The following is a 15,589-nucleotide window of genomic DNA, read 5'->3' on the forward strand; positions in this document are numbered from 1 at the left end:
CGATTGGCTTCTACTTCTACCCAGAACTTTTCCCATCTATCGTTTCCCCTTTAATATACCATTTCATTCTATATTTACCAGGAAAAAAAAACATTCTTGACTGATTTCGCTAGAAGAATTGCCGATAACTAGAATACCGCTGGTGTTCAAAAAAATGCTCGAGTTGTGCGAGGATAATGAAGTAATTTTAGTGATTAGGCAAGTAATAGAATACATTTTTAGATCTTTGATCGTCTATGAACTTTAAGTGAATTTAAGTCAAAAGCAAAGATTTCCTTAGTTGTTCTTCATTATTTTTAAAGATAAAACTCAGTAATAAAACGTTATTGCATAAGTTGTAAAAAAGTGATAAAAAATAATTACCCTCGATTTTCTCCAATGATTATGAAACAAGTTATTAAATTTCAAACTCATCGGTAAAAGATGAAAAACAGTAATATAAGTGGAATGTTATAAATCCAAATACCTTTTACGGTTAAATTATTTCCATTATTTTATAAAACATACAAACACTCACACCCTTTTTCCGACTACAAGTATTTCTTTCTCAAATCCTAAATAAAATCGAAACAGATGACAATGAAATATGTTTGGGAAAGTACAAAATTATTTAATGAAAAGTAAACAGTTTTATTTAAAAGGAAAAAATATGTATAATATCTTTTTTTTACTTATTCTTCAATTTGTAAACAAGAAATATAAACATGGAAATAAATTTTATAGACGATGTCCATTTTTAACAGAGATAAATATTTACACACACACGCGAAAGCGTCATAATTACACAGTACATTAACAACAATCCTAAACTAACTAAAAATATAGGAAAAATGTAAATATAAAGAAACAGAATGTCCGTAACCAAGGTTTTTAATGCTATTCTATAGCTAGCGTTTATCCTCTTCCTTTCAATATTTTCTTTGTCTTTGTTGCTTCGTTGTATTTTATTTATTTTTTTATGAAACCACAACGTTGTGGTGTCAGTGGTTTAACGTAATCTGTCTAGTTGATCCACCCTTATGTTACATTTATATAAACTTAAAAAATATATCTTAAAATTAATTTAATGAAGAATAAAAAAAGGCTTAGCTTATAAAAAATAATATAATTCTTTTATGCACAAAGATAAAAGAATAACTAGTTATGTCCATAAATTATTCAGAATATAATTTTAGTAGTGTAGAACCCCGTTTATCGTCACCCACGAGATCAAGCGATTGTCGGAACTAAAAAAAGATCGGCTATTGCGAGGAGTAAAAAATCATTATTAAAACGTATAGAAATTTAAAAACAGGTTGTATTATATGGCATTTTAAAGAATTGTAAATAAAGGAAGAATTATTTTATTTTAAATTAAAAAAAATTATACGTAGTAATAATATTTTAAATATTATTTTGTAACGGTCTTACAGAATAAAACTCCTAAAACAAATCGTGAATGCTAGAATAAAAGAAAAAATCACATTGAAGGGACTAAAGTACTTTTTGTTAAAATAATTAAAAACGTCTGATGTGAACACCACATGACTTCCTTGTACGCCTATTAAATTACATACACACATTTTTTGATGCACTTAATTTAAACTTACCCTATTTGAAAGCGATATACAGTCCTCCAATTCTTTAATATAGTGGACAGTTACATAATTGCTGAAATATTAGTTTTTATTAACATCAAATATTTATAAAATTATTAATTCAACAATCTTACATGAAATATTAGGGTAGAGTAGAAGTCCCTTTATTACTCGTTACTAGATCAGAAAATGTTAAAATCAAAAAAATAAACAGGAAGAAAATGTTGCAAACAAAGAAAGAATAAAAACATTAAGAGAAGATGATAAATATAAAGAGGAAGAAAACGTTATGACCAAGGAAAGAATAAAAGGATTAAGAGAGGATGTTGAATATAAGAGACAGAAAATTTGAAAACTAGAGAACGTGTACACAAATTAAAATCGGAAGAATTATATCAAACCAAAGAGCGATTAAATGATTGGCAAAAAAAAAGAAAAACAAATAAACGAAATTATGATCAACTCCGACTTAGGGAGAATATTGTCCGACAATATCAGATGAGTAATGAACTAAAAGATAAGAATTTTTTGAAATTTATTAAAGATCGGGCATGTATGCCTCAGTGAATATGTTGTTCTTGTGAGGGTCTATTTTTCAATCATTCTGTAGTTTACTTTAATGTAGATAAAATTAAACAGAAATTATAAAATAATTAAATAAAATTAAACTAGAAAATCCAAAAATAATACGATTCTAAATTACAATTTTCAATTAATATTAATCAGATGTTTCACCAAATCTATTACATATATAATTGGTATGTGTAATAATGCCTATTAAATTACATTACACATTTTTAAAAGTACCGTACATAGAATTTTATTTTGCTAATAACATCAGATTTTTTTAATATATTTTTATTGTTATTATTGGATTGTTATTTATTGTAATTTTTTTTTACAATCACGGATTAATAATTATTAATAAATCAATATGTATTTAAATTTAAAAAAAAGAGTTGAAATCTGATTCGACTTGGCAGACTGGTGTAGTGGCGACCCTCACGACTACGCCAGTCTGCCAACCGTACGTGCAAAATTTGTTTCTTTGTAAGTTATGAAACATTACAGTTGTGTGTATATCTGTGTGTAAAACATGCATCAGAAACAAGCCACAGTTGTAGGACTTTTCCGGAACGTGGCTTTAGTCGCGTGACGGGAAAGTCTGGTTTTGTCAGCTTTTTATTTTTTATTAATTATTTCAGAAATTAAGAAGTCCTTACTTTTAACAGAAACTCTCTAAATCTTAGTTTCCAACATAATTAAGTACTACTCGTGTAGTTAGGTTATTTGTATCGTTCTAGTTGAACTAAAAAAATGTTTTGTAAAAGTTTTGCAAAAAAACTTTCTATCAAAACCGCCATAAATTTTATAAAATTTCAAAAACTTAAACGAGAAAGATTTTAAATATCGTGGTTCGGGATGTTCAACGGAGAAAGAATATCTTGTTAATTTCCTTAAAATACTCTCCTATTTCAGCAAAGCATAATTACTATAGGAATACTGCATAAATTAAAATTTTGAACCTGATATAAATTATTTAATTATTTAATAATACACAGCGAAGTACTGTACATTTTTCCAATAAATATATTATACTTGTAAATTTGTGTGTTTTTACTTCCTTTCATGTAGTTATTGAGCTGTGACATCAGTTGGTTTGAATGTGACATTCAATTGGTTTTATACACTGCTACTTGCCAACAATCCACTTTTTAACCATAATTTATGCAGTTTTGGCCGTGCTCATAACAAAGAAAAAGTTCAAATTGACCCTAATTAGACCTTTTTTTTCTTTTTCCTGTTTAGCTTCTGGGAATTCCGTTCAGGTATTACTTCAGAGGATGAATGAGTGTAAATGAAGTACAGTCTCTTGTACAGTCTCAGTTCGACCATTCCTGAGATGTGTGGTTAATTGAAACCCAACCACCAAAGAACATCGATGGTATCCACGATCTAGTATTAAAATCCGTATAAAAGTAACTGCCTTTACTGGGACATAAACGCTGGAACTCTCGACTTCCAAATCAACTGATTTGGGAAGACGCGTTCACCACTAGACCAACCCGGTGGGTTTACCCAAATTAGACCTAAAACGATAAAACTTCAAAACTGATTTTTTGGACATCAACTCCCTTCATACCAGATCACACTTTGGGTTATTACAAAATTAAAGTACTATCGCGAAAATAGCTCGCAAAAATCTGATTTGGGCTATAAACATGGTGTTGTAGAACCAATGGGAAACAACCTCCCACCTGGTGGTGCACACAAAAATCTAATTTTGGCTTTCTAACACGTTACCTTTCAAGTTGCAACATGAAAACCTTGAAAACGTATCCAAAAACCTATTTTTTTTTTGCCTCTAACAATACCGATTCCTGTGAACCGATTCGCTTGAAAATCAATAGGGCCTATTCCCAATAGGGTTGCTACATCTCCCCCACCAAATTTCGTCAAAATGGGCTAAAAGTTGCGTTCGGTAGAGCGGATGAAAAAAATTATACATCCATGTAGTTATAAACATTGCAAAATCGTGTTGAGGAGAATACAGAACGTAAGGTTGGTCCCACTCCTTCCCAATAACCCTTTAGAAAATTTGAACGGGCACAGTTATTACAAAGTTTTTAGAAATCCGCTAAAAATTAACTATCTTAATATTTGTAAATATGTTTATAGGTAATTTTTTATATGGTAAAGAAAGTTGATGTAACGGAGATTACGAAATATAATGATTCCCCAATCCGATTATGAGATATAGTATTTTCTTAGAAAATTACAGTGTTTGACAAAAAAAAAAACTAAGGGAAAATCACATCTCTTTTTATGATATATATATAGAACCTTTTTTTTGTTTGTTTTTATACGTAGAATCCTAAAATCATTAATACGTTTTTGTTTATGTATACTTAGCCTGCATACGTATCAAATACTGTCTTTCTATAAATAATGCGATATTTGTTGATATTAAATCAAGTTTGCTTCCTTGAAAAGAATTAAGAAAAATTTACTTTTCTTAAAATTTCTAAGAAAACTGGCGGTTCGTTATGATGCTATAATATATAATATGTTTATTTTTGTAACTTTATTCGGGAAAATATTACATTTTTTTGTTTTTAATGTCAAGAATACTAATCTATTTTTTGATACTGTATATGTTCGTGGGTATATTTTAATTAGTTTCGCTGATACAGATAATAAATAGTATCAAGAAAACATTTGTGATAAAACTTAGTTACTTAAATTTAAATTAAAAATAGTTATAATTCAAAATGATTAACATAATTGAACTTGTTTTCTTGCAAAATAAAAATTCATTGATTTTTTTTAGTCATATCAGAATGATAAAAAAACCCAGAAAAAAACAGTTTATTATGAACAGCAATTTAAATTTACGAGTGTATTAAAAAATCTGACAATGTTGGCGTCGAATATTTTCAATATTTAAATAAAACTTTAAATTTATCGCTTTTCCAAACAATATATTTTGAAAATCATATTTACATTTATGACCGTGACTATCAGTTGAAAATTAAAAAAAATATCAAACTTGGTTTTTAAACCAAAAAAAGCTATAACGTTTGACCCCGTACTTTTATTACAAGCTATTCTGATGTTTTACATTATCTGATAACATTTAGTATTTATTTTTAAAAAGAATCTTTTTTTACTTCCTTTCTCCAGTGATAAAACTTAAAAAATTTTCTCAGCTTGGTAACGCCTAATTAAGAGAAAATATCGGGTGGGGCTTTGTCGGGACGCAAGGTCTTTGGTTTAACGTGAAACGTTACAGACCTTGGATGAAGTTCCTCCGAGCTACCGACAGACCAACGTATCTGTAGAGTTAATGGGAAAGCCACCATTGTGTTTTTTTAAAAATGAAACTGAAAGTCTCCAATGGAAAATTTTAGTTCCTTCATTTGGCCGACTCTACAGATAAATTGGTCAGTCTATAAGTCAACGAGTCACATTTAGTTATTGGATTGAAAAAAACAAGACACTGACTGCGTACTAAATTTAATTTTAACAAAAAGCAGACCCTGCACAGGAACCGTGCAGGGCCAGGGAGGTAGTCGTTTTGCTGAGGACGTCTTGGCCCGGTCACACGCAAGAGTCACTGGGTCGGGACGATCTGATGAAGCATTAAGGACCCTCGAGGTTTGAGGAGCGGGCGCGCGAGGGTCGGAGGGTACGCATGGGGGCATACTCGGACCCCGACTAGGAGTAGGGACGGGAAGAGTAGTCCTCCTGGGGAGAGTCATCACGGCATCCAGAAGCGGAGGTCGTGTTGCTTCAATGAACCAGGAGGGACCCCATTGGGGAGGTCCAATCGATTGACAATGCTGAAGGGCAGTGGCTAGACATCGCTGCGTCACATAAGGTAAACCGTGGCAACGTCTTTTGGGCGGTTACCGGTTGGCCTTGTGTGGTTAAAAAAAAACACTAAAAAGACACTAAATGAAACATATTTTTCGACTAATATTCGACGACAATTTTGTTCAACATTGTTGTGTGATATGAGAAGTAAGAGATATAAGGCATAATAAGCAGCGGTAGAGGTGTTCGCGTCGTCGGCGTCGTTCACTGAGCGCGCTTTGCGCTCGCTCGGCACCGGACATTGTAGTACCTGTGCGTGGTTCATAACCTCCCCTTTCCAACGATATACGTAATTTATATTTCCGGCTGGCTTTTGCGCGGGCTGAGGCTGACATATTGAATTTTTATACTTTTTTTTAAAAACATATTTACTTTAATTTTTTACACATAAATATTGTTTAAAATACATTTATTATTTCTTAAATCGATCTATCTCGACAAATTCTAAACACAACATACGAATCACCCCGTTATCACGTCTAAGTCGTAAGTTACACTTAATGGAAATGAGAGAGAGCACCAGTTTTCGGTGAGTTGCGCTGTGCCCCCTCACCGCCAACAAACTCGCCAGTGACGTAAACTAAAGTCGTATCGGCGAGGTGACTATGTAAGTTATAAAATAACACCGCATTTATTTCGCTGTGACTAATAGTTAGGGAATTAATAAGGCAGGACGATGTAGACCTTTTCGTTACGCTACAAATTTCGGTTCTGGTACCCGTATGTTTCGATGTGATTTTAAAGACGTTTCACGTCAATAAAATAATAAAAATGTTTCAAACCAATTGCTTGGAACAGTAATAGGTCAAAAAATTAAAATAACGTTTTGTTGTGCATTATCCTCAAACGCTGTAATAAGAATTAAAAACTGTTTATATCCTTATAACCCCTCAGTTAGAAAAAAAAATCATATTTAGTTTGTTAATGGTCAAAATTTAGAGAATATTACATTAGTTTATGAAGTTTTGCTTGTTTTTTCTCTTTTTAATATCTTTCAAAGAATTTATGATACTATCTTTTTTTAAATACTGTTTTCGACGATATAAGCTACAATGTTAAATATTTAAATATTATTAAATATATGTTAAATAAAATTGTTATAAGATTTAAACTGCTTTTTAGATAAAACATCCCTTGAGTAATATCCATAATATTTTTCGTTCAGGCCATATTTGTATTACTTTTATTTAGATTGGAATTTTTCTTTTCCCAAAACTTCTTCATTATCTATGCTTGTTTTTTCGTCTTTCTTCTCATTACTTGAGATTTCTTCTGGGTTTTATTTTTTCTTGAACCATTTTCCTTGAGCAGAGAATGTTTATAGTGTTTCTGATGCGTATATAAAGTTTCTTAATATCATAATTTAAAAAAAAAAAATTAAAAAAAAACTATAATCAGTTCTCTCTCCCATCACAACATTTTGTACTTGTATATTTGAAAATTTGTGCCTTTTTGCTTTATATTTCAGAAACCGTTTAATACAGTCATGATATTTTTTTTTTAAATGGTTTTCTATTTATTAAAAGGGGTTTTTCAACTAAATTAAAAGAAACGATTGAATAAAATCCATAAGGGAATGTTAATAGAGTTCTTATTTCAAAGGGGGTTGGTTAAAAAAAAAATAATTCTCATATATATTTTCGTTGAACAAAAATTATAAGTAAACACTGCTATATATTTTTAAAAATAAAAAATGGAAATTTATACCTCATTTAATAATAATAGAAAATATAATTACGCTGTCGTTACTAATAATTATCTTTTTTCAACAACAGAATTTTATTTCCTTCAAAAAGTCAATTTATATCATTTATCGAGAAAAAATTGTTTTTAAAAAAATATGTTTTCAAATATAGTGAAGTGGCTTAATTTTAAGAGTATATGTGGCTATTTTAAACCTGCTATTAATCTAATACAAAGCCTAGTTAACGCCGGAGAGTTGTTGTAGGCAAGTCATCACTTCATTCCTCTGTTACGGAAATGTATAATAAATCTTAATCTATTTTTTTTAATGATATATTAAAATAAAATATAGCCTATATATGCGCCAGTAGCGTGTGCGCGTATGTATGTACTATTTATATTATATATATATATATATATATATATATATATAAATAAATTTATTTATTTATAATAGTAGTTACTGTCAGTAATACACAAATGTGCAATAAAATTTAACAATAATTTTAATTTTATAAGTCTTTTGCAGATACATAATTCTACGAAAGACGTCAAAAAACGATTATTATAAGTATAAGTAATATAAGAATACATAAAAACAAATCGTTTGATTTAATTACAACTGAGTCGTTTTGTTTTGATTTTCTGTCGTACAAATTTTTATTTGTTTTTATACAAAAAATTCCACCGGAAGTTTATAATTTCTTCAGAAAAAACCGTTAGTAGTCATTTTTTGATACGTTAAGAAAGAAAGGGATTGTGGATAGATTTACGTTAAATTAGGATGCTACACCTGAGTGATTGCTCATTCCTTTTTAAAGGAAGTGACTATTAAAAAACATTGTTTGATAAGGGAAACCGAACTGGTTTTTTTAATAGTCTAAGCCAGATAGGCAACAGATGGGAGACGACCATAACACCGCTCCGCCTACTACAATTTTTATTATGTATAGCAGCCAAGTTACGTGCCTTTTATATATATATATATATATGCTACGTAATTTCTTTACGAAGCTTGAAATATTTTATCATAATTGTAATAAATATTTATTTATTTCCTGCTACTGTTTATCCGTTTCTGATTATAACATTTACCCGTTGTTGATTAACAATATTCTTTGCAAATGAATTTTTTTCAAGTTAAACCATTAAATATTCTTATTTTTCAACTAACCAAACTTTTCATACAAAAATAATAAAGAAAATAACTTTTGCAAAAGTATAATAACAACCTATATTTATGATGACCAACCACCCCGAAAAAATCGGGATCGTCCCGATTTTTAGGGTTGGGTGCCGTCGTCCCGAAATTCAAACGTCCTGAATTTGGCGAATTATAAAGAGAAATTAAGATTTGGAAAATTTATAATGGACAAAACAGAAGATATCGACAGAACAAAAGTGTATTAATTGTATTGTAGGACTTGAATAATGATGAGATAAATATATTTAAACTTAAATGTTCGCTGCTTAAATTTGTTCTCTACCTGACGGAAACTATGGTATCAGTTAAGCGGGCATTTTCATTAATGAATAATTTTTGGGATAAGAAAGGTCCTCGGTGACAATTGTGTAAAATATCTTTTGATGGTACAATTGAACTTTTCAGAAAGCTGTATAAATTTATGAGAAAATCAAAAACAAGGAACTTTGAGAGTTCTGACCTCACAGAAAAAATATTATTAGAAATAAAAGAAAGCGTAATTTACAAATACAGAGAACTAGACCTTCATAAAATTTCTCTTTCTTTCTTTTGCAATAAAGTTGTCTTTTTGAGTTAGACCTACACAAAAACCTTTAATTAAAATGGATTTTATTATCTTTAATTGACACCTTGATTTAATTTTTTTTTTTAAATTACAAACTGTGGAGCTGGCGAACAGGATTGTTAACGTTAAAAATCATGCTCTAGACGAGAATCAGTACTGTTCAGCGGTTTTCCTCGATGTCAGTCAGGCTTTTGACTGTTGACTTTGTAGGGTTGCTCTTTAAAGTGAAAAAGATTTTACGGCCAGTTTTCTACGTAGTGCTGAAATCTTACCTAGTGTTTTCAGGTTAAATATGGAGAGGTTTTGATGGATGTGTTCCTTATACAATCAGTGGTATCTCAAGGAAGCGTTCTCGGACCTATCTTGTATGTTCTGTTTACGGCTGACGTGCCAATTATGGCAGATACCACAGTTGCAACGTTTGTTGACGATAAATCAATTCTTGTTGTCCACGAGGATCCGGCCACTGCGTCTCGTTTTATTCAAGATTATATCACTCTCCTTGAATCGTGGCTTACATGTTGAAAAATAAAAATAAACGAAATAAAATCAAAGCACGTCACGTTCACTCTTGATAAGGAACAATGTCCTCTTCTTTCTATCTTCAATGTTCCGATCCCGAGATCTCAGGACTGTAAATATTTGGGTTTTCATCTTGACCGATGACTTACTTGGGTTGAAACATATCAAATCTAAGCGGAAAAGTTGGATCTCAAGTTTAAAAACATGTACTGACTGATAGGACATAGTTCTCGGCTTTCAGTAGAAAGTAAATTATTGATTTATAAATCAGTTCTAAAGCCTGTTTGGACTTACGGGTTTGAATTATGGGATACAGCATGTAAGTCCAGTATTTACATACTTAATCGCTATCAGACAAAAATATTGCGATAAATGCTAAACATACCCTGGTACATAAGCAGTAGCTTCATATATAACGATCTTAAATTGCGAACCGTTCGGCAGAAAATCACTCCGGTCAGCCTACGGTATCAAAATCGTTTGAATGGGCACACGAATTATCTGGCGGTCAATTTATTGGATAACACAAACTGTGATTTTTCAAGATTTCTAAGAAAGAAACTGTATGCTTAGTTTGCCTTATCGTTTCAATTAGGTGACTTAATGGTCCCGCTAGGTCAGTGGAAGTTGGCTGGTACTTAATGTTAATTCAAATGAAGACCTTATTTACTTATTGTTCAATTATCTTGCTGAACAGATTGTAAAGTTTCTGTGTCATTATAATAAAAAAAAATTTACAAACAATGGGATCTGTACTTAAAAGCGCAATGTCAGTTATTTTTATCTGATACGCTTATTTTATAGCTTCATTCATTTCAGTTATACATCTTTTGAAACTTCTTAAAGTAACTAAACTTATATAGTGACAAATATTTCTATTTTTAGTGCTACTTTTCGATAACATTTTTTTTTTCGTTTTAGGTGGGAGTAAATGCTAAATTTTCTATAAATAAATGATTAAAAAATAAATTAATGAAAAAATTGAATTTTTTTCAAATAATACTTCTGCTATTTGATCAGATACAAAAAATTAAGTATTTTATTGTATGAAACTATTGTAATAGGTCCAACTTGGGCATATACGGTATCAGATCTTGACGTTTTGACACCTAAGGAACCCAAAAAACCGGATGGAAATTTTCCGGATATTAATGTTCGTATGTACGTGTGTTCGGTTTTGGCCTCTAAATCACCTAATATCTCCAGAACTACTCGAAAATTTTGATCTAACTTGGTCAGATTACTTCTATACATGGCGTATTTATGCCTTTAAATTTTCCACTTAAAAGGTCAAGGAGGGAGACTATAGAGCAAGGCCACTCTCAGTATCTCAAGATTTCGCCTAAGGTCATATTTTTTTAGACACATTTGTTAACAATTAAAAAATAACTACTGTGTTTCCAAAAAGGTGGTTTTTTTTTGCAAAATCATACCTCCACCCCAAAAAATGCTGTTGTAGTCGTCTGCTATGTTGTAACGTCACAGGTGAGAACGGTAGGATTAAATAAATGGATAATACTGAAAGTGTATAAAAGTAATTCTATTTGGTTGGGTTTCATATTCGATCGTCCGGTTGGCTCGGTAGTTGGTGCGTTAAGCCTCGCGATTACACCACTCTGCCGACCGTTCATGCAAAATGTTTTCTAGGTAAGTTGTTAAATTAGATTAATTTTTAGTGCCGACTGTTAGTACTGCCACACCCACGCAAATTTAGTTAGAATTATTGAATTAAATAAACGAAAAAAATATTGTATTTAAATAAAAAGATAAATATTTTTAATTAAGTTGTATGTGTGTGCGTGTGTGTGAGAGCGCGCGCGCGCGTTAGCCGTGCATCAGAAACTTTCCCGGAACGCGACGGGAAAGCTGTACAACTTTGTTGCCAGCTTTTTTTCATCGTTAAAGATTCAGTATTTTTATTTATTTAATTAATTGAAATAACAAATTTTTAATAAATCTATCATTAAATGGCCGCCAGATTGACGAATTTCATTTTAGTTTACTGTTTAAAGGTGTTCACAAAATGTGTACACCCGATGTAGATTCAGTGTTTTATTAAAATAAAATTACAATTATAAAAATAAATGATAGACAGAAAGAAAACAAAACATTCTTAAATCTACGTTGTTTGGAAACTTTTTTCTTTAGTATGATTTGTAGAATAATTGTCCGTATTTTTTAATGACTTGGAAATTCGCTGCATATGTAGGTTAGCATCATTAACATTAGTTATCCGTATTAATGTTGTGCCAGATAAAACTACGTTACATGGAATGACTCAGGAAAAGTTCGCGGAAGCTGGTATGTACTGAATTAATATGTAACCGTCTTCCTTACAACAATACTTGGATTAAGCTTTGTTTATTGATGTTGAAGTATTGCATTGCACAAAATTGTTTTTTTCGACCACAGTTTTTGACGATCTCAAATTAAGCACACAAGTATTACTGTTTCACTACGTTTGTAAAAGATATACACCAACAGTTCCATTTAAAGGTTGGGTTAGTAAAACCGTTCCTACCATGAGAGCGATAAGAAAAATAAACAACCAGTACATAAAATAAACAATTTATTTATGAATTACATTAATGTTTATAAAACAATCTTCCCATTGTCATGTTTAATAAATTATAACATCGTTTGAAAGATCTTTCCACTAATTTATATGATATGTACTGTATTTGAAAGAATTTCTTTTACAAAACCAATATACTTTGTGTCAATGAATTTTTAAATAATAATTAAAAAGCTAAACAATAAAAAAACAATTGTGCCTCTTTATATAAATAGGCTTATTTGTTCACCCATCAGGTTGCTCTAGTTGTGAACGCGTCTTCCCTAATCAGCTGATTTGGAAGTCGAGAGTTCTAGCGTTCAAGCCCTAGTAAAGTGAGTTAGTTACTTTTACACGGATCTGAGTACTAGATCGTGAATACCGGTGTTCTTTGGTGGTTGGGTTCCAATTAACCGCACATCTCAGAAATGGTCGACCTGAGACTGTACAAGTCTACCTTCACTTACACTCATACATATCCTCTGAAGTAATATCTAACGGTGATTGTTGGAGGCTAAACAGGATAGAAAAAAGAAAGGAAAAAGGCTAATTCTGGTGCAGTTCCTTTGTTTATGCTTGGAATACCTACCGATTTCTGATGTAATCTGTATAATTTATTATTATGTATTCATTAGAATAAAGGATGTATTTAATTTTTTTATAACAGTCAACGAATATTTTGGTAATATATGGCTCACGCTAATCTATTTTAATGAACTCAATGACCTCCTCATTAACAGAAAAGAGACATCAGTTCACGGGTAGATAGTACCCCTGAACTGATGTCTCTTTTATATTTATACTGTTATATTTCATTTATATTTCTCATTTCATTTAAATTTTACATTTTTATTATATTTCTCATTTATATTTATACTATTTTTCATATATTTGCTTTTCTGACATCATAACGGTACAACTACGGCTGGCTCTACGTTTCATGACCCAGGGGCCTGAAAAACAAGGAAAAGGTTTTTCAAATACTCGTGTATATGTGGCAATTTGTTAGTAACATTTTGGGGTTATTATCTCCAGGGGGAGGAGTAGATTGGTTTTTGGAGTCAATTTTCTCAAATTTTTGCAAACAACTTCACTGTATATTAAGCAAATGCGTGCGTGCTTATCTTAGCATCTTTAAAACCTTTACTCCAAAACTACCTCTTTCCCAAAAAACCAAAAAACTACCTTTTTATTTATTACATATCTTTAACCGTTTTTATGTCTTCATTAGAATAGTAGTAGTGCAACTGACCCCAAAAAATACTTTGGGGTAATTTTGGGAGTAGGGAAGCCAATCAATAGTTAAAAATATCGATATTTTTGAATTAAAATTTTTTTGTTTTTTTTCATGTATCATTTTTCCATTAAAAAAAAATGGAAATAAGCAATGCTGGGAAAGTATCAAAACTTTTTTGTCAGCTTTTTATAATACTACTTCCTACATATTAAGCGATATTATCCGGTCAAGGAATTTTATTTATAAATTTCCTGCAAACTTGTTTCTGATCGCATATATATTTTAATCGATTTTCTGCTATTAACATTCGTTTTCCGTGGTTTTCGAATAAGTTTCAGTTGTTTCCAGTAATTTTATTAAGTAATAAAAACTAAATTATTTGTAATAATTAATAATATTAATATTAAGTGTCGCTTTATATGGAAGTGAAACTTGGACGATCGGAGTATCTGAGAAGAAAAGATTAGAAGCTTTTGAAATGTAGTGCTATAGGAGAATGTTAAAAATCAGATGGGTGGATAAAGTGACAAATAAAGAGGTATTGCGGCAAATAGATAAAGAAAGAAGCATTTGGAAAAATATAGTTAAAAGAAGAGACAGACTTATAGGCCACATACTAAGGCATCCTGGAATAGTCGCTTTAATATTGGAAGGACAGGTAGAAGGGAAAAAATGTGTAGGTAGGCCACGTTTGGAATATGTAAAACAAATTGTTGGGGATGTAGGATGTAGAGGGTATACTGAAATGAAATGACTAGCACTAGATAGGGAATCTTGGAGAGCTGCATCAAACCAGTCAAATGACTGAAGACAAAAAAAAATAATAATATTGATTTTATTTGTTCATTTATTTATTTTTTGTTGCAGAATAATCAGACGGAAGAAACCCATTTTGATGTTGGTTGTGGACCGGATTGTAAAATAGAACAGGTGATTGATGTTAATCCATTAATTAGTTTTTATTAGTTATACATAAGTTAAATCAGTAAATAATATTATTATATAAAAGTAATTTTAATATAGTGAACCTATTTATTGATTTATTTTTTTTGGTTATCTAATTTAAGATTATTTCAGTTAATTTTTACTCATATTAGTGACATTTGATGTACAGAATTTTATAATTATACCTTTTATTCATTGCTTTATTTCTATTTAATTCCTGTACATTCTTTTACAGCTTTAATATCCTATTTAAGTATAATTATAATAATGTTACTTATTTTATTGTTTATTATCAATAAATTTTAGTTTGTCTTTTATTTTTAAAATCAGAACCATTTGGCAGGTTCTTAATTATAAATTTATCTTAACCTTGCTTGTTTTCTTTTTCGGCCCTCATTTATTTTTATATTCATTAAAGATTATCTGCAGCCATTTTCCTTCCTTTTCCCACATTTATTTTTTTAAGTACTTTGAAACACTCATTTTCATTTCATTTTACTTCGTTGTCGATAAAAATTGAAAATTTTTTTTTTCTTAATTCCTACTTTTACATATAGTATGAATTTTCTAAAATTTTCTAATACAATCAATTTAAAAATATTACGGATTGTACAAAAATTAATTTTCATTCTTAATTTAAATATCTATTATTAGAAGCGTGAATAATCTATAAGGTACTTTAACAAATATATGAAAAAATTAACATTTTTACAAAATTTAATAGTTCGTTGAAGTATCTGTTTATATGTAACTGAGAGATGAATAACATCCGCTTTAAGGGTAACACCAGCCTTACTCAATAATCTATTTCATCTAGTGCTGCTATTATATCTCTACTAGCTATTACAATAATTATAAATTCATCTTATACTTCTCAAGTCCGGACTTTTCAAAGAAATCCATACAGTATTATTTTTAGTCGCAT

At 30.4% G+C, this 15,589-nt stretch overlaps 1 protein-coding gene across 1 annotated transcript in view; it reads left to right on the forward strand.

Moving 5' to 3' along the window:
• Nucleotides 1-15,589, forward strand: part of sev (receptor protein-tyrosine kinase sevenless) — a 216,215-nt gene that overhangs the window by 33,428 nt on the left and 167,198 nt on the right. Inside the window, exon 2 of the mRNA XM_075371462.1 lies at nucleotides 14,587-14,649. Within this exon, the coding sequence (XP_075227577.1) occupies nucleotides 14,587-14,649 (63 nt within the window). The remainder of the gene's footprint in view (nucleotides 1-14,586; nucleotides 14,650-15,589) is intronic.

This window comes from Lycorma delicatula, chromosome 7, assembly GCF_047948215.1.
Source record: "Lycorma delicatula isolate Av1 chromosome 7, ASM4794821v1, whole genome shotgun sequence".
In the NCBI taxonomy this organism is placed as follows: Eukaryota; Metazoa; Arthropoda; class Insecta; order Hemiptera; family Fulgoridae; genus Lycorma; species Lycorma delicatula.